The sequence below is a fragment of the Lampris incognitus genome, chromosome 5, assembly GCF_029633865.1.
Source record: "Lampris incognitus isolate fLamInc1 chromosome 5, fLamInc1.hap2, whole genome shotgun sequence".
NCBI lineage: Eukaryota > Metazoa > Chordata > Actinopteri > Lampriformes > Lampridae > Lampris > Lampris incognitus.
Genome location: NC_079215.1, coordinates 26690550 through 26710904, shown reverse-complemented (window position 1 = coordinate 26710904; position 20355 = coordinate 26690550). Strand labels below are relative to the sequence as shown.

Here is a 20355-nt window from a genome sequence, read left to right as displayed (position 1 = left end):
AGAAATAATGATTTGTATTTGAAATAAGATTTTTTTTACATCAAACTTTGCTTTCGTCAAAGAATCCTCCATTTGCAGCAATTACAGCATTGCAGACCTTTGGCATTCTAGCTGTTAATTTGTTGAGGTAATCTGGAGAAATTGCACCCCACGCTTCCAGAAGCAGCTCCCACAAGTTGGATTGGTTGGATGGGCACTTCTTTGAGCAGATTGAGTTTCTGGAGCATCACATTTGTGGGGTCAATTAAACGCTCAAAATGGCCAGAAAAAGAGAACTTTCATCTGAAACTCGACAGTCTATTCTTGTTCTTAGAAATGAAGGCTATTCCATGCGAGAAATTGCTAAGAAATTGAAGATTTCCTACACCGGTGTGTACTACTCCCTTCAGAGGACAGCACAAACAGGCTCTAACCAGAGTAGAAAAAGAAGTGGGAGGCCGCGTTGCACAACTGAGCAAGAAGATAAGTACATTAGAGTCTCTAGTTTGAGAAACAGACGCCTCACAGGTCCCCAACTGGCATCTTCATTAAATAGTACCTGTTAGAGCCTGTTTGTGCTGTCCTCTGAAGGGAGTAGTACACACCGGTGTAGGAAATCTTCAATTTCTTAGCAATTTCTCGCATGGAATAGCCTTCATTTCTAAGAACAAGAATAGACTGTCGAGTTTCAGATGAAAGTTCTCTTTTTCTGGCCATTTTGAGCGTTTAATTGACCCCACAAATGTGATGCTCCAGAAACTCAATCTGCTCAAAGAAGTGCCCATCCAACCAATCCAACTTGTGGGAGCTGCTTCTGGAAGCGTGGGGTGCAATTTCTCCAGATTACCTCAACAAATTAACAGCTAGAATGCCAAAGGTCTGCAATGCTGTAATTGCTGCAAATGGAGGATTCTTTAACGAAAGCAAAGTTTGATGTAAAAAAAATCTTATTTCAAATAAAAATCATTATTTCTAACCTTGTCAATGTCTTGACTCTATTTTCTATTCATTTCACAACATATGGTGGTGAATAAGTGTGACTTTTCATGGAAAACACGAAATTGTTTGGGTGATCCCAAACTTTTGAACGGTAGTGTATATATATCTGCACAAAAAGATTTGTCATTTGTAATCGTTTGTATATAGTTATGATGCTACAACCATTTCCGGATGAAATGGGATTTCATGCTAATCTTTTCACATCCATCCTCGGCTTTCTCATTTTTCCAGGTCAATTGTTATCATCATTAGCTAATTTTTTGGGGGTGGGGGGGATTTCCCCCCTTTTTTCTCCCCAATTGTATCTGGCCAATTACTTCACTCTTCCGAGGCTTCCCGGTCGCTGCTCCACCCCCTCTGCCGATCCGGGGAGGGCTGCAAACTACCACGTGCCTCCTCCAATACATGTGGAGTCCCCAGCCGCTTCTTTTCGCCTGACAGTGAGCAGCTTCGCCAGGGGGGGCGTTGCACGTGTGAGGATCACGCTATTCCCCCAGTCTCTCGAACAGGCACCCCGACCGACCAGAGGAGGCGCTAGTGCAGCGACCAGGACACAAACTCACACACAGCTTCCCACTCGCGGACACGGCCAATTGTGTCTGTAGGGACGCCCGACAAAGCCAAAGGCAACACGTGGATTCGAACTGGCATCCCCGGGTTGGTATGCAACAGAATAGACTGCTAGGCTATCAGGACCCCCACCCCCATCATTTGCTAATGTGTTTGCTTGTAGACTCATTTGCCTCAGGGCTAGGTCTTACAAGCCCCATGAGTCAAATCTCCAATACACATTAGCCTTTTCACTGATTTGGCGTCCTTATTACCACCTTAAGATGTTACACTTTCTTTGAGTGAATGTGGAAAAACATGTTGCAAGAAAATGTCTGTTTTAGCTTCTTCAGGCGGAATTTCGTCTTCGCCATTTCTCTTGACTATTAAAACTATCAACAACTTCAGTGTTATCACAGGAAGGCAGTAAATATCGCAATCTTCATTGTTGATGGTTTGAGTTACCTTACTGTTATATGTGACAAACAGCTTTATCCAATGCATGCAACATTTTGATAGTTTTATTTGTAGCTAATATTGAATGAGGCTTGTGTTTTCTGAAGAATAGGAAGCCAGTTGTCTACAGAGTGGTGGCGGTGGAGGGGAAGGACCTTCAACCAACTCGGCTAACCATCTCGTCTTCATGGCGAGACAGCAGCAGCCCAAAATTGTTACAGCTCCTAGATTGTTACAGCTCCAGGACTGTTACAGCTCCTGGATTGTTACAGCCCCTGGATTGGTACAGCTTCTGGGTTGTTACAGTCCCAGGATTGTTACAGCTCCTGGATTGTTTCAAGTCAAGTCAAATCAAGTCAAGTCAAGTTTATTTATATAGCACATTTAAAACAACCACAGTTGAACCCAAGTGCTGCACAAGCTTAAAATACAATATAAAATAAGTGACACATGTGAATATAAAAATATATGCGAAGAAGACATAACAAAATAAAGAATCTACTACTACTACTACTACTACTACTACTATGTTTGGCTGCTCCTGTTAGAGGTCGTCACAGCGGATCATCCATTTCCATTTCTTCCTGTCTTCTGCATCTTCCTCTGTCACACCAGCCACCTGCATGTCTTCCCTCACCACATCCACAAACCTCCTCTTTGGCCTTCCTCTTTTCCTCTTCCCTGGCAGCTCCATATTCAGCATCCTTCTCCCAATATACCCAGCAACTCTCCTCCACACATGTCCAAGCCATCTCAATCTTGCCTCTCTTGCTTTCTATCCATACCGTCCAACTTGAGCGGTCCCTCTAATATAATCATTCCTAATCCTCTCCGTCTTCGTCACTCCCAGTGAAAATCTTAGTTTAGCATCTTCAACTCTGCCACCTCCAGCTCTGCCACCTCCAGCTCTGCCTCCTGTCTTTTCGTCAGTGCCACTGTCTCCAAACCATATAACATAGCTGGTCTCACAACCGTCTTGTAAATCGTCCCTTTAACTCTTGCTGGTACCTTTCTGTTGCAAATCACTCCTGACACTCTTCTCCACCCACTCCACCCTGCCTGCACTCTCTTCTTCACCTCTCTCTTGCACTCCCCGTTACTTTGGACAGTTGACCCCAAGTATTTAAACTCAAATGCCTTTGTCACCTCCACTCCTTGCATCCTGACCATTCCACTGTCCTCCCTTTCATTCATGCATAGGTTTCCGTCTTGCTCCTACTGACTTTCATTCCTCTTCTCTCCAGTGCATACCTCCACCTCTCCGGGCTCTCCTCAACCTGCACCCTACTCTTGCTACAGGGCACAATGTCATCCGCGACCATCAACGTTCATGGAGACTCCTGCCTGATCTTGTCCATCAATCTGTCCATCACCGTTGCAAACAAGAAAGGGCTCAGAGCCAATCCTTGATGTAATTCCACCTCCACCTTGAACCCATCTGTCATTCCAACCGCACACCTCACCATTGTCACACTTCCCTCATACATAACCTGCACCACTCCTACATACTTCTCTGCAACTCCTGACTTCCTCAAACAATACCACACCTCCTCTCTCGGCACCCTGTGGTATGTTTTCTGTAAATCTACAAAGACAAAATATAACTCCTTCTGGCCTTCTCTATACTTCTTGATCAATATTCTCAAAGCAAACATCACATCTGTAGTGCTCTTTCGTGGCATGAAACCATACTGCTACTCGCTAATCATCACCTCTCCTCTTAACATAGCATCTATTTATTACTCTTTCCCATATCTTCATGCTGTGGCTGATCAACTTTATACCTCTGTAGTTGCTACAGTTCTGCACATCGCCCTTGTTCTTGAAAACCGGTACCAGTATACTTCTTCTCCACTCCTCAGGCATCCTCTCACTTTCCAAGATTGTGTTAAACAATCTAGTTTAAAATCCCACTGCCATCTCTCCTAAACATCTCCATGCCTCCACAGGTATGTCATCAGGACCAACCAACTCAAGACATTCTTTATAATAAAATAAAGAATATAAAATGTAAACAATAAAAAACATAAGAGTAAAAGTATATTTGCACAATGTAATCATGGTGTCAAGCTCAACTTGAATTGAATGCCAGCGAGAAGAGGTAGGTCTTTAACAAAGATTTAAAAGTCTCTAGGGTCTGAGCAGATCGGATGTGTACTGGTAAGTTGTTCCAGAGATTAGGGGCAGCCACTGCAAAGGCCCTGTCGCCCCTATTCTTAAGCCTGGATCTCGGAACATATAAGAGCATTTGGTTTGTTGACCTGAGTGCTCTGACTGGTGTATGATGATGTATTAGCTCAGATAAATAAGATGGTGTCAGCCCATTTAAAGACTTAAAAACAAGTAATAAAATCTTAAACTGGGTCCTAAAACAGACAGGAAGCCAATGAAGGGAGGCCAGTACAGGCGTTATGTGATCACATCGTTTCTTTCCTGTCAGAAGGCAAGCAGCTGCATTTTGTACAAGCTGCAGGCGATGAAGCAACAACTGAGCTACACCAACATACAATGAATAACAATAATCCAAACGAGAGGTAATAAATGCATGAATTACCCTTTCAAGATCATTTGGAGGGAGATAGGCCTTTACTTTTCCCAGAAGTAATAATTGAAAAAAACTTGTTTTGACTACTGAGCTTATTTGTTTATCAACGTTAAAAGAGCTGTCAAAAATCACACCAAGATTCCTAACAGAAGAGTGACTGTAGGAAGCTAAAGGGCCAAGAGCACTATCATAACCATCCAGAAGATCAGGTTGTCCATATACAATAATTTCAGTCTTAATTTGATTTAGTTTCAGGAAGTTTAACTCCATCCATGTTTTGACATCCTTTAAACAATTAAGTAAAGCCTGTATAGAATCTCTGCTGTTTGTTTTTATTGGTAGATAGATTTGCAAATCATCCGCAAAACAATGAAAAGACATATTATGTTTTTTAAAAATGGGCAGCATATACAATGAGGAGAGAATGGGGCCCAAAATGGAGCCTTGAGGGACCCCACAGTTAAGTGGGGCCGCAGCTGAAGACGATTGGTATATATGGACAGAAAAGCTTCTATTTGACAGATAAGATTTGAACCATTCTAGGGCAGTACCTTTAATGCCTACACACAGCTCAAGACGTGATAAAAGAATATTATGGTCAACTGTGTCGAAGATAGCAGTCTTAAAAGGGCTGTTTCAGTGCTGTGATGTGATTTGAAACCAGACTGGAACTTTTCAGAAATGCCATTAATTTCTAGGTGCATTTGTAATTGCACATAAACTGCGTTCTCCAAGATTGTTACAGCTCCTGAGTTGTTACAGTTTCAGGGTTGTTACTGCTCCTGGATTGTACAGCTCCTGGATTGTTACAGCTCCTGGATTGTTGCAGTTCCAAGATTATTGCAGCTACTGGGTTGTTACAGTTCCAGGATTGTCAATGCTCCTGTATTGTTGCAGTTCCAAGATTGTTACAGCTCCAGAGTTGTTACAGCTCCTGGATTGTTACAGTTCCAGGATTGTTAAGCTCCTGGATTGTTGCAGTGCCAAGATTGTTACAGCTCCTGGATTGTTTGCAGTTCCAAATTTTTACAGTTGCGTGGGTTGTTACAGTTCCTGGATTGTTACAGCTCCTGGATTGTTAAAGTTGCACAGACTGGGATTTATTTAAAGATGTCCACTCCGATTTGAATGATCTTACTGAGACTTTCTCTGCTTGTATACATTTTTGTGAAGATTAATTAATCCCCAAGAAATCAACTTCTATGTTTCCTAACAACTAACCATGGGTGTCTGAATCTGTTAAAACACAATTATAAAGAGGGATATTAATTATAACGAGGAGGATGATATTCATTGCAGGGAGTTGCAGAAGCAAGTTAAGAAGGAACTTAAACTTGATAAAATTAAATATAAGGACAAAGTAGAAGCCCTGCTGAGCATTGGTAATTCACGCCCAGTGTGGGAAGGTGTGAAGTCCATGATGGGCATGCAGTCTATGAAGTGTCCCATTTCCCTTGCTGGCAAGACTGACGCTGAACTTCCTAATGACCTGAACATTTCTTATAATCGTTTTAATACTTGTGATTTTAGCAATGAACTGTCTGTGTATACAAATGCCTGCCCGGAGCAGAATGAGATGCATGTTGATATGGACAAGGTTTTTAAACTCTTCAGGGGAGTGAAGGAGAGAAAAAGTCCCGGTCCAGATAATATTGGCAGCCGACTTCTTAAGAATTGTGCAGAACCATTGTTTGACATATTTTCCTTCATCTTTATGAGGTCACTTCAACTCCATAGGGTTCCTTGTCTCTGGAAGGACTCAGTAATTGTACCTGTGCCCAAGATGAAAGCACCAATATCATTCAATGACCATAGGCCTGTGGCACATACTTCTCTTGCCATGAAAACCTTTGACAAGATTATAGAAGAATAGATATTGGGTGTAACTCAGACAATATGGGATCCACTCCAATTTGCTTACAGGGCAGGCGGAGGTGTTAAGAATGTCACAGGCCCCCTACTTAACCTGGTCCTGGATCACCTGGATGGTGGAAAGAATTTTGTACCATTGCTTTTTTATTGACTTCTCCTCAGCTTTTAACTGCATACAACCTCACATGTTAGCAGATGGACTTACCAGCATCCACAACATTGACCCTGAACTTTCAACTGACAGGTCTCAAAAGGTGAAAGTCAGTGGCATTTTATCTGATGCCCTTTTATCTTCCACCAGTTCCCCCCTGGGGTGTGTCCTTTCACCACTTCTATTTGTTTTATACACATGAGTTACACATGCTATTATGAGGGCAGACACGTCATCAAGTTGGCAGGGGATTCCGTTATTGTGTCCCTGCTCAGTAATGATGAAACTTACCACAATCCAGTGGTGGATGATTTTAGTGACTGGTGTAAACCGTCCTTCTTGGACATAAATGTGCCCAAAACAAAGGAAATGATTGCTGACTTTAGAAAGAAGCCTTCTCCTATTCTTATTGCCGTTATTCATGGCCAGGCTGTTGAATTTATCCGTCAGGGGACAATAATTGATAATTTAAACTTTGATTCAAATGCTTACATTATTTGTGAAAAGGCCCATTAGTGCATGTATTTTTATCAGAAGCTCAGAAGATTTAATGTTGACACCACATTTATGAGAATGTTTTGCTCTCATTTTATTGAGTCTGTTCTAATCTTCTTTTATTTGCTGGTTTGGGTCACTTACCTTGAAAAAGAGGGACAGGCTAGAGGGAACTGTTAAGATGTGCAGGAATATTCCAGGCACAAATCTAAATGACCTCTCCCATGCGAACAAAGTCAGAGCCACAAAGAAGGCTTAGCCAATTCTTGCTGACCCAAGTCTCCCCTTGTTCAGTGAGTTCAAGTTGCTTCCATCTGGTCACAGATATAATCTGCTGAAATACAGGATCGATAGATTTAAGAATTAATTTGTCCCTGCTGCTACTGGCCTTTTGAATATGTAATTCTGTTCTTTGTGTGAATTATTTGTGTGTTGATTATTTGTGTGCTGATTCAATCTAAATTTTTAAGGTCAGTACTCACATTGTTATTCTCATTCTTTAGTTTGTCCTTTTCTGCTTTCTCATCTTCTCTGGTCATGTGAGGGAAGGCCCTCAGCTTGTACTCTACTATTCAGCTTGGATCACTTGGTTAGCATTTAGCAATTTCAGATGGTAGTTCTCCAGAGTCTTGAATTAGTCAGTGATCCTTTTACAGAAAGGCTCAGCCTCAGAAGAAGGTTGTGTTCATACTTGGTCCTGATACAATCAGCCTTTACTTCGATCACTGTTTGAAGAGCAAGCAATTTTCTTTCAGTGGAACAACAGTGTTTTGATGTCGTCGTTGCACGGTGGGTAATTCTGACACATTTGTCTGCATACATGTTTCTTGACCATGGAATGTCGGTTTGCAGCTAGTCCCCAAGCAAAAGCGTACAAATATAATCAATTTCTTCAAAGAGCAGTTCTTTCTCATTCTATCGGGATGATGCACAATTTTGTTTCCCCGATGATAATGATAATGTCTCACACTTTTGAGACAGGTGATGAAGTCATTATCTCAACGATAATGTGGCAAATTTTCTACAGAGATGCAGTCATTAGCTATATCCCTCCTACAATATAAGAAGAGCTGCTTTTTATATCAAGTAAAAATTGTGGTTTCTTGAACGCTGACATCATTGGCAAAATAATAATTGATTGGATTTTGGCAGTGTCAGATTGCTAATGGCCATCAATTTTAATTTGCCACATAATGACATTTCTGCATGCTCATGAAATTTGATCTTTGCTACTCTGTTTCTTTGAACTGCATGTCAGATAAAATGCCATGTCTCTCCTACATAACAGTGTCTGAAAAAGTTTGCCTTTTTGCCATTCATTAATCAGTGATTAAAGATGGTCTCTGTGAAGATCAGGAAACTTTAGCAGTCCAATACATACAACCTTTATATAATTTAAGTCCAGTTCAGCACATTTTGAAGTTTCTACCCTGCTGACTGAGGAAGGAATCTGTTTGTTTGTTTATACAGACGGTGGCAATTTCCCCCCAGGACTAAGAACTTTATTCACCTCTCTGGCTCTGGCTGTAGCTCTCCTTTCCTCTCCTCTCCTCTCCTCTCCTCTCCTCTCCTCTCCTCTCCTCTCTTTAAGGTGAGTTCACGGCTCTATGTGTTAGGTTGTGACCCTGGTTCCAGCGTTGATCCGATTTCGGGGGTCTCTTGACAGAGAACAGTCTTGAGCTTTTAACTGAGGAGGTCCCTTATCATACTAAGCTACATGTGACTCACAGGTTGCCTTGTACATAGGAAGTACTGTATGCGAAGGAAAAAAAAAACTTTAAGAAATGAGAATGACTATTAGCTATTTGGTTAATTTAAAGTCCAAGTTCTAGATGAACGTTTACCTTAATTTACCAAAAATTCGTGTTTGCATCTTTATGATTTCTGTGCATAAATAATGATTTTGATTTATATGGTGCAATTTGACATTGCCCAATGACTGCTGGGATAGGCTCCCAGCATCCCCGCGACCCTGAGAGCAGGATAAGCGGTTCGGATAATGGATGGATGGAATTTGACATTACATCAATACTTATGGAGTATTTATAAGGATGAAAAGAGACGTTGCGCTGACCCCAGTGTCTAGGAAAAAAAAAACGAAAGCAAAATAATTGTTGTTGATTTTTTGTATAATTACGCTTTGGGTTACTAGTTTACATTTTTAATGTGACATGTCGCCGACGCCAACATTTTTTCAAGGGATAGGGTCAAAGAAGGTGCGTGGGCAGTTGTCGAGCACTGTGTTGATAAAGTTCATTCAAATAAACAGAGTAACGTCACAGCACAATGGCTGCCAGTAGCACAGCTGTGACAGTTCTTACCCCAAATGGAAGAAGACAAACCATTAAAGTGTCCCCAAACACGCCGATGTTACAGGTAAATTACCGTTCACACTATTTCATGTTTTTTGACGAGGTCAATTCATTTACAATACGATTCTTCCTTAACTGAAGAATTGCATCACAGTCGCTAGCTAGCTTAGCGCTAACAAGCTAACGGCCGGTGTGATTTTTCTTTTGTCTGAATAGAATAAAATGACCGATGGACGTTTAGGATAAAGTAATTCGTAACTACAGTACAGTCGCTACTGTGCTACTCAAATTTTTCGTTTTTCCGTCAGGTGTTGGAGGACGTCTGCAAAAAACATGGATTCAATGTCGACGATTATGGTTTGAAGTGAGTAATCATGTCAACTATGTTAAAAATAAAGGTTAGTTATCAAGTTAAGCACTGAGATCTTGCTCTACCCTACACAAACCAATGCTGGTTAAATTTGGGTTAACTCCCTGAGGCGCTTTGAACCAATAAAGAGGAAATACATTGCTACATTGCTTGTTTTTAAAGCTTTGATGGGGGGGGAAAACCCAAGCAACTCTAAAAAGTATCCTGACTCAACAAACTCAAACTAATAATCAACAACCCAGGTTGATTAGAGCACATGATCTGAAGATGCATCCTGTGATGTTCTGGGACATGTCATCAGTGATGTAATCTGGGTTCATTGGGTCTTTTCTATATCAGACACCCTCCCCCAGGCACCCCAGCCAAGATTGATCAAACCTTCGCTTGTATTCCTGCAGCATTTAGCCCGAGGATCACTCCTAATCCGAAGATATCTGGGGGCCCTTTCAGTGGCCGCTATCATGGTTTTGATGGCTCTTCTTTTTAAAGCCCTTCTGATGCCAAGCACAGTGTAGGCTCTGCAATGACACCAGCCAGCAACACCTCTATACCCAACCCACCTCAGTGGGTTCACACAAAGTTATTCACACCTGCCTCTGGCACTGTTTCACCAGCTCCTAGTATGTGACCCCCTTCCTCTGATTTGTCCCCTCCCCCTGGTCTTCCCAGAGCGCAGTCAGTCCCAACCAGACCACCTGCTTTGCTTCTGACAATGGGACCATATCAGGCCTCAGCGATGTTGTGGCAACAGTGTCAGGGAACTTGAACTGCTTACTTTCCATGAAGAGAAATGCATTGCTTTATTTTTGCAGCTTTAATGAAAAAAAAACGAAAAAAAAACAAACCAAGTGGCTTAAAAAGTTCTCTTCAATCAACAAACCCAAACTAATATTTCAGTAATCCAAGTGAATGGAGTACAGAGGCTAAATTTGAATTAGAAGACAAGCCCTAGATTAGTGATTGTTGCTGTGTTGCTCTTTGCAAGGGGTTTAAAGATACACATTGAGCCTTCATTTCTGTAAATCAACTTAAAGATCCAGTTCTTGTCTTTATTTGTTGCAACTGATGTTCTTAAGATTGGTCTGTGTGCAGCTCTGTGTCTGTGTATGTGTGTACAAACAGATGAAAACCTGTGTGTGACTGTCACCTGTGGCCAGGCACCTGGGTCCTCAAGAGAAAGATTATATGAATCAGATTGTTCTGTGTGGGCTGTTAATTTGACTGTGCAGAGATGGCCTTTGTCCTGTTGTCCTCATTCATCGCCTATTGACTATAGGACCCCCTCCCTTCTGTCCGCGCCTCTGACAGGTTTCAAAGGAATGTGCTGGACCTAACAGTACAGTGGAGATTTGCAAGCCTGCCCAACAATGCCAAACTGGAAATGGTGCCAAGCACAAGGAAACAAGCTGCAGCTGACAGCCAGGTGAGTTAAAAACTGTATGTGATGAAATACAGAGGATGAGGTGTGTGTGTGTGGGGGGGGGGGGGTTCCTATGTGAGGGAAAAAAAAAAGCAAAAAAGGAATGGTTTTCAAGAGTACAAATAATTGAAACCGTTTGAATGACTTCAAATAATAATGATAGCAGTGTGTGTCCCTCAATGGCAACACATCAGGAGGGAGGCTGGTATTATTTGTCCATAGGCCAATGTATAATTGTCAAATTTTGTGAAGCCTATTGTACAGCTATTTTTTTTATATAAAGGTTAAAAATATATTGTACATTGATGGTCATTTTTCTTTAATGTGTGACTGCCTCAAAGATAAACACGTGCACAAAAATAAACGTGCACAAGAATTATTCGCCTAAGTTAAGATGTTCTATAAAAGAAGATCAATTAACATAAATCAGAGGTGAAGTAGGTCCAATTTTTTTTGGCAACAACAAAATGGAGAACGTGTCATGCTAGAAGTGTTGATAAGTCCCGCTACAAGTTTTGAAAACTCTGCCTATTTTGTCTTGCCCTCCACACTGAACCCAGCGGCAAGCGCAGCGCAAATAGCATTGTGTCTCGGTTTTAGCATGACTGAATGGTCAGTTTGACATGACTGGGCCTCTGGATCAGGTTGGTTGGCCGGGCGCTGAGAGGGACGAGGAAGACCATACAGTTAAAGCATGCCAATAACAATCACTGACAAAACTGGCGAATTCGGCAGTCTATTCCATTGCCTACCAACACGGGGATCACCGGTTCGAATCCCCGTTTTACCTCCGGCTTGGTCGGCGTCCCTATGCACAATTGGGCATGACTGCAGGTGGGAAGCCGGATGTGGGTATGTGTCCTGGTCGCTCCACTAGCGCCTCCTCTGGTCGGCCGGGGTGCCTGTTCGGGGAACTGGGGGAAATAGCATGATCCTCCCACACTCTACATCCCCCTGGTGAAACTCCTCACTGTCAGGTGAAAAGAAGTGGCTGGCAACTCCACATGTATCGGAAGAGGCGTGTGGTAGTCTGCAGCCCTCCACGGATCAGCAGAGGGGGTGGAGCAGAGATTGGGATGGCTCGGAAGAGTGGGGTAATTGGCCGGATACAATTTGGGAGAAAAGGGGGGAGGGAAATCCCCAAAAAAAACTGGCAAATTCAGAAAAGGGTTGCACGGCTTTTGCAGCCACTAAACCTCCACAAATCAGACAAAAAGAAACCATGTAATTCTCAAAGCACCCACAAAGGGTGAATGAAATGCACCCCTAGCTGCGCTGCCAAGCAAATAGTGTCTCGATGCTCCGGTGCCATTTGCACGTATGCAAATTTGGTAAAATGCTTACATTTGACGCAAAATTGGCCCCTTTCTATACAAATGAGCCGCACTGTAAAAAAAAAAAAAAGTAAATTTCACAAACTCCAGTGTTAATGGCTTGATGTATAGTCAATAATCCAGGTGAGGAAATCCCAGAAAGTTGAACCAGTTCATCTGGACACAACATTTATTGGGAGAAACGTTTCATCACTCATCTAAGTGACTTCTTCAGTCTCAACTGACTGCAGGTATCCCCACCCTTATGAACAGCATAGTTGAATAGCAACCGAAACAACGATGGGTTTCATATGCAAATTGCCATTAACTAGAGTTAAAATGGCCATGTGTACAATTCACAGAGGATTGGGGAATAGTTGCAATCACAGCATTGTAAGATGGGGATGGGTGTACTCTTAGGCCTCCCCCTTGGTTCAGGGATGGTCGTTTCCTCTTTACATAGATGGCCTGTTTGACTCCCTGTTCAAACCAGTGTTCCTCCCTATCAAGGATGTGCACATCCTCATCCTTGAAAGAGTGGCCACTGGCCTATAGATGGGTGTAGATTGTGGAGTACTGGCCTGACATGTTAGCTCTTTTGTGTTGTGTTATCCTCTTCACCAGCATTTGTTTGGTTTCCCCGATGTACAAATCATGACAATCCTGACAAGATTGAAAATTATTAGTGTCTTCAGAGAGTTGGTGGTAACTGATGCCCAGTCTTTTCAGTGTTCATGGCAGCAGTGATTGTAGCCAGGCAAAGGCATCGTCATGCCAGGCATGCTCATGAGCGGATGTTTGGATATTTCAAAGAAGAATATCACTTTTTGATTTAACTGAGACGGAAATCATTCACAGATACAGGTTGCCAGGTCTAACAATTCTTGCTATACTTGATGACATCAAGGATGACACTGAGCCTGCCTACCGTGTTCTTGGCGCAAAGCCACCATTTGTACTTTGCCACAGGGATAATTGCAATCAGACGCAAAACAAGGGCAAATTGCACTCAGCTGCAAAACTTTATGGGCGTTTTTGCACTGTAATATCATTCGTGCAATATATTTTGTCAATTGGACTTTGAGATGGGGCAGATAACAGTTGCAAGGGATGCTTAATTCATGGTGCTATCAGTGGCCACAATCCATTCTTTGTGAATTCGCCTGTCAATACAGTTAGTCTTAGAAAAATGAGAGACATCCGCAGATAGAAACAGATGAAAGAGGATGGGGAGTTAACAGATAATTAGAATAGGTTACAATTAAATTAAGTTCTCTTTCAAATCAAACATCCCAAGATATGAGTGGAAAGTTGTTCTTGCAACTGCATTTATAACATTTTTGTACTCTTAACGTAGCTTAACCATGGCATGTGATATGCTACTTCAGTAACAACTAACAACAAATATTACTGGCACCACTACAGAAAATTGCAGATGAACATTTAATCAACCAATCATTGCAAGCACTTCTGGGTTTTTCCAGTTGCTTTTATCCATGGTGTAGTTGGTTGGCCTGCTGATACCTCACAGACCTTACATATTTACACTCTTAACACACACACACACACACACATCCAAACACAAACATTTATCCTCTTCAAACTGTCGCCTTAGTCAGTCAACATTCTTTAGACAAACTAGTGTGTGAAAGTGTTTTGGAAGTGTGTTTTTGTGTTAACACATCCAAGGCATCCTTTCATCCCCTTTGGTGTGCCAAAGCACAGCATGCATCCTGAGTTAGACGTCACTGACGGGTAAATATAAACAACTCATAGGGTCTGGACTGAATCAGTCAAAGAAGGACAGAGGGCGAAACTGACTTGCACACATGCTAAGTGTTATTCATTAGCAAGCTCATCTTGGCCTAAGTGTTTGGTGTAATCCCTCTTAGATTGAATAATGAAAAGCTCTCTTTTTGGTGAACTGGTCACAAGTTTGATGAGGAAAACTGTCTACACAGCGGTACATTCCTGTCGAGGGGACTGGCTAATATGCCAAAATGTCCATGGGTCGTGACTTTTATGCACTCCTAAACATATTACAGATTTACCAGTTGGTGTTGTCTTTTGTCATGTTCTCTTAAGAAGCATGTTAAAAGGTTGACATGACATTTATGAAGCATTTCGACTATGAGAGAACAACATGCTCATTATTTAAGTCAGAGAGGACAAAAATGTATTTGTAATTTAAGGAGCAAGCCAATCTTGCACTTAGAATGGGAATGGCAATCTCTTATCATCCAGTCTGTGGCATAAGGCAATAAAAAGCCCTTGCAGATAATCTGAATAAAGTAAAATGAAGTTGGTCAAATAGTTTTTGTATGCTGTTTAATCCTGTACAATGATTATTTTTGTTTATAGTCCTCAGTATAATATTAACATGTAGTAGTATTAATTGATTAAATAATCAATACATAATCATTTAAAATATTTACATATAGCCCTTAGTATGATATTGTCTTTATATTTGTTTGTGTGCATGCATGCATGTGTGTGTGTGTTTGTGTGTATGTATGCGTGTGTGTGTGTGTGTGTGTGTGTGTGTGTGTGTGTGTGTGTGTGTGTGTGTGTGTGTGGGTGGGTGGGTGGGTGGATGGGTGGGTGTGTGTATGCATGCATGTTTCTTTGGTTTCACGATCTTCAGGTGCGGATTGCTCTGCAGATGGAGGATGGTTCTCGACTCCAAGGTTCTTTCTGTTGTGACCAGAACTTGTGGGAACTGCTCACAAACTTTCCGCAGATCAGGTTTGTCTCTGTTTGAGTGCATGCATGTGTGTGTGTGTGTGTAGTTCCTTGCATATTGAACAGTTGCATTCATAGGAAAAAGTCCACAGATCTGTTCAGCCCTCACCTCATTGCTATTAATTTACATCATTCCCATCCCTAAATCTTTTACAAGACGGTTGTGAGACCAGCTATGTTATATGGTTTGGAGACAGTGGCACTGACGAAAAGACAGGCGGCGGAGCTGGAGGTGGCAGAGTTGAAGATGCTAAGCTAAGATTTTCACTGGGAATGACGAAGAAGGTCAGGATTAGGAATGATTATATTAGAGGGACCACTCAAGTTGGACGGTTTGGAGACAAAGCAAGAGAGGCAAGATTGAGATGGCTTGAACATGTGTGGAGGAGAGATGCTGGGTATATTGGGAGAAGGATGCTGAATATGGAGCTGCCAGGGAAGAGGAAAAGAGGAAGGCCAAAGAGGAGGTTTATGGATGTGGTGAGGGAAGACATGCAGGTGGCTGGTGTGACAGAGGAAGATGCAGAAGACAGGAAGAAATGGAAACGGATGGTCCGCTGTGGCGACCCCTAACGGGAGCAGCCGAAAGTAGTAGTAGTATTGAATTCCCATCCCTAAATCTATGTCAAGGAAGTTGCACTAACATTAAAATGAATTTTAAAGGTCCACTCTAAAATAAAATATTCCAGGGAAACATTTGAAGCTTTGATTAGGCAGAAGCATAGCCAAAGATTTATTCAGTTAGTTCATGCTGAATTTGGCACACATGGCCTTCACATGCACACAGAGCTTCACTGTAACACATGAAGTTGAGCTGAAAAATGTGACCCTGATCAGACAGAGAGCTTTTTAGCAGCCTGGGGCAGCTTTTTGTAGTTGTTATCAATGAGCGTGAAGCTTTTTGCTTGTTGCTTTTGCATCGCTGAGCGCCTTGCATTTTTCCACTCTATATTATGTTTTTGCAGGAGCACCCTCAAGTTGAAAAAGCTTCAACTCAAGAGTAGAAAAGGGCCCGGCGTCATTTGCATTTTTCCCATTGTCCAGTCAAATGAATTGAGAGGTGGCCTTCAGTGGTGGTGATGATAACAACAGGAGACAGTTCAGAGGACAAACTAGTGACGGCTGTTGTTGGCTACCCGGAGCTAAATGATATCCGTGGTCACCATGATCTCAACAAAAAACGAATGAGGAAGTTAACTACTTTTAGCTAGCTAAAATAAAAAGTACAGATTTGTGAGTTTACTTAACAGCAAAAATAATGGTTAGGCTAAGGACAGATGATTTGGTGGTTGTCTAGCAACATAAAAAAAAAAGATGCAGCACGGAGGCACACCACACTGCCTTTTCTGTTTTTCAAGCAAAAAAGGCAGTGTGGTGCGCCTCACAATGTCATTCATTCATTCATTATCTTAACCGCTTATCCTGCTCTCAGGATCATGGAATTAGCTCCTGAACCAAAGAAATGTTTTTTTTTTTTTCCTGCGTTTTTCTTCCCAATTGTACTTGGCCAATTATCCCACTCTTCCGCGCCGTCCCGGTCACTGCTCCACCCCCTCTGCCAATCCAGGGAGGGCTGCAGACTACCACATGCCTCCTCCGATACATGTGGCGTTGCCAGCCACTTCTTTTCACCTGACGGTGAGGAGTTACGCCAGGGGAACGTAGCACATGGGAGGGTCACGCTATTCCCAGTTCCCCCTCCACCCTGTACAGGCGCCCCAACCGATCAGAGGAGGTGCAGCAACTAGGACACATACCCACATCCGGCTTCCCACCCGCAGACACGGCCAGTTGTGTCTGTAGGGATGCCCGACCAAGCCGGGGGTAACACGGGGATTCGAACTGGCGATCCCCGTGTTGGTAGGCAACAGAATAGACCGCTACGCTACCCGGACACCCCAGAAATGTAAATTTTATCAGTGTACTTTCATTGTCACTAAACATAGAACGTGTCTTCAACATTTTCATTGGTATCTCCTTTTCCATCTCACCATTTCTTCAGAGAATCTGAGCTTCTGCAGTCTGGTTATACTCCTGTGTGTGTCTACATGAGAGATGAGGTATGCAATTCCCCTTCAGAATCTTTGTAACATCCTCTTTGTCTTGAGAGGACACATGACAGCTCTTTCAACAATCTTTCACAACAGTGTGTGTGCATACGTATCTTTGTTTGTATCTGTAGGCGAATGGGGAGGAGGCACTGAAGAAGACCACTCTAAAGTCTCTAGGACTCACAGGAGGAAGTGCCATTCTCAGGTAGGACTAAAACATCCAGTGCTTTTATTATTGTTTTTATTTGAATGCCATTCAAATCATGCCCACACTTACCGCAGTGTCAGCTCTGGAATCTATTTATTCTACTCATCCATTGAAATTATTCTCTCTCTCCAAAGGAGTTGAATCAAGTGCAACCGGACTTCGTATATATCCGTGAAGACTTTTCGCCTCTCATCCAAGAGGCTTCTTCAGGCTTCCTTTCTATGGCTCTGTTAGCGACGGGCGTTGGTTAACATCAGGACACAAAGAGCCATTGACATCTGTAGGTCTGACAACGACTCCAAGAGGATAAATTCTGAGTCTCATCACCAGCCAATCAGACTAGCTTTGTCTAGTCAGAAAGGCACGGACTGAGGAAGCCTCTTGGATGAGAGGCGAAACGTCTTCACAGATATATACCAAGTCCAGTTGCACTTTATTCAACTCCTTTGGATAACCATGACCTGGATGAATGAGAACATTCACAGACATATTCTCTCTCTCATCTGAAGGTTTTTACTCAAAAAGAATAAGACACCAGAAGAGGAAGATGGAGGGCAACCCATAAAAACAGCTGCTATGCAAACAACACCCATTGCCAATGAAAGGATGCCTAGTCCCTCTCTCCACTCCGATCTTGCTCCCTCAGAGCCTGAGCCATTACCATTGGAGAGGGTGACCACTAATTCCAACCCTAATAGTCCGAAGGAGACCTCACCTCCCTCAGCTCTGGCCTCTGCCACCTCATCTGCAAATAACACAGTCCCTGTCCAACAAGAAGGGGTCTCAAGCCGCCAGAATGATGTTGGGGCTAAGGGCCGCTCCATTGGCCAAAAGCCACAAGAGGAGGATGGCGAGAAAGCAGGGCCATCAGGACTAAAATCCACCTACCCACCCTCTTCCTTGTCTCCTCCCTCTGTATCATTCATTCCTTTCTCTGGAGGTGGCCAGCGCCTTGGAGGTCCAGGGGGAGAAGAGGAGGGAAGATCATTAGCATCAACATCCTCATCTTTCTCAGCAGTGGCTGTGGCCGGAGGGTCGCCCAAAGCCAAAAAAGCCAAACCGAGCCATTATTACAATGCCAAGGTGAAACATTGACTTCATGGGTAGATAGATGGATGTATGCAAGGAAAATCTGTGTATTAGGCTAACACTTATGTGCCTGTCACAGCGTCAAGTCATTACCAGTCAGGGAGATGAGGAGATGGAACAGAAGGAGGAATTTTTGGAGGTAAACTGGTTGGTTTGTTAACTGTTAGAAGTGTCAACCATTTTATCTGTTCTCTCTTTATGGTAGTCTATCACCTCAGCTTGTTGTGTAGTTTCTTCTTGATTTGGCTGTCCTGACAACATGTGGCGCTGTGACCACAAAAGCCAGAGCAATAACATAAATATACAACACCATAACACATTTACAGCATAAAGCAGTTTGGATAAAAGCATCCATCAAACTGTATTTTGATGTATGTTATTGTATTTCTTTTTCTCCATCTGCTTTCATTCTCTAGCCGGTGGAGAGGGAGCCTCTCATCTACAGTCTGGACTCTGGGACTCACAGTCAGGAAAACCACGAGGACCTGCCTGATGAATTCTTTGAAGTGACAGTGGATGATGTACGCAAACGGTTTGCCCAGTTGAAGAGTGTGAGGTAGGCACAGGGAAGGGAAATTGAGGAGAGAATTAAGGGGGCTGTCATGTTGGTAGCACTGATGATGGCTCAGGAATCAGGAACATTTTATTTGTCTTGTTATGAAACATTGTTTCCCCCAGCCCACAGCAGTGCAACACAAAGGCAAAAACACACATCCAAAAACTACAAGAACTACAAGAACCCATATAGCCAAGCTAACACATATATCCAAACTAAACAACAACAAAAAAAAAAATCACTGTCCAGGAGAACGAATGCTGGCCAGGATGACTGTTGGAACTGCTGGTCTGCATGGGCTAGCAGTTGGCTTGACCTGCCCCACTTCCGCGTCCTGCCAGACCGCCCTCAGTGTTTCCTCTTCAGGCACAGCTCCGGGCAGGGCCGTGGTCCTTGGGCCCACCAGATGCAGCAGACCAGGCTCCCTCAGCCGATCCAACGTTAGCTGTCCCATCCAGACACCTTCAGCACACCTCCCCACACTCCACATGACAACACTAAAAACACAGTCAAGGCTAGGCGAGGCTGCTGCTAGACCGCCCTCGGTGTTATCGCAACTGCCAGTCTGCATGGCTAGCAGTTAGCTTAACCTGCCCCACTTCCGCATCCTGTCAGACCTCCCTCAGTGTTGCCTCTTCGGGCGCAGCTCCAGGCAGGGCCATGGTCTCTGGGCCCACAGGACGCAGCAGACCAAGCTCTCCTAGCCAATCCAGTGCCAGCTCTCTTCAGCCATTAAACAAAGACACAAACTTAGACACAGACAAAGACACTGCATGGATGGTACTGAGTGAGGCTGCCGCAAACGTGAATTTGTGCCGCCATCTTCCCACAGCAGAAGCAGAAAAAAAAGCTGCAGCCTCATGGACAGTAGCAGTCAAAATGAGTGGTTTGCTATTAATTACACAAACACAGCATACACATAATAAATATTCAGTTCAAGTAATGTGTATTTATATGTGGAGAAAAGTACTAGATCTGTGGCAATGGGAAATGAAATGTGAAAATGTGGAATGGAAACTTGTTAAGAACCACTGGTTTATAAGTTAACTTATTTGAAACTCAGCATTTGAGCATCTTTGTAAATGAATGAAATAGAAAAAAAATCTATGTTCAAGAGAATATTGATATTCTTTATCTTTATTCGACTTGTAATTTTGATTGTCATTTGCAGCTGTAATCCATATGAATACATGGGGAAAACACAAAATCTGAGGCAATATGGAGGGGAAAAAAGAAGTCAAAGTATGT

At 42.8% G+C, this 20355-nt stretch overlaps 1 protein-coding gene across 3 annotated transcripts in view; it reads left to right on the top strand.

Moving 5' to 3' along the window:
- The first annotated feature begins 9258 nt into the window (after positions 1 to 9258).
- aspscr1 (ASPSCR1 tether for SLC2A4, UBX domain containing) overlaps positions 9259 to 20355 on the top strand; it is a 31892-nt gene continuing 20795 nt past the window's right edge. For all 3 annotated transcript variants that reach the window (XM_056280370.1, XM_056280371.1, XM_056280372.1), the window contains exons 1-9: positions 9259 to 9422; positions 9667 to 9722; positions 11037 to 11151; positions 15106 to 15206; positions 17206 to 17263; positions 17386 to 17459; positions 17972 to 18545; positions 18631 to 18690; positions 18968 to 19107. In XM_056280370.1, coding sequence (XP_056136345.1) covers positions 9333 to 9422; positions 9667 to 9722; positions 11037 to 11151; positions 15106 to 15206; positions 17206 to 17263; positions 17386 to 17459; positions 17972 to 18545; positions 18631 to 18690; positions 18968 to 19107 — 1268 coding nt within the window. In that variant the 5' untranslated portion in view covers positions 9259 to 9332. The remainder of the gene's footprint in view (positions 9423 to 9666; positions 9723 to 11036; positions 11152 to 15105; positions 15207 to 17205; positions 17264 to 17385; positions 17460 to 17971; positions 18546 to 18630; positions 18691 to 18967; positions 19108 to 20355) is intronic.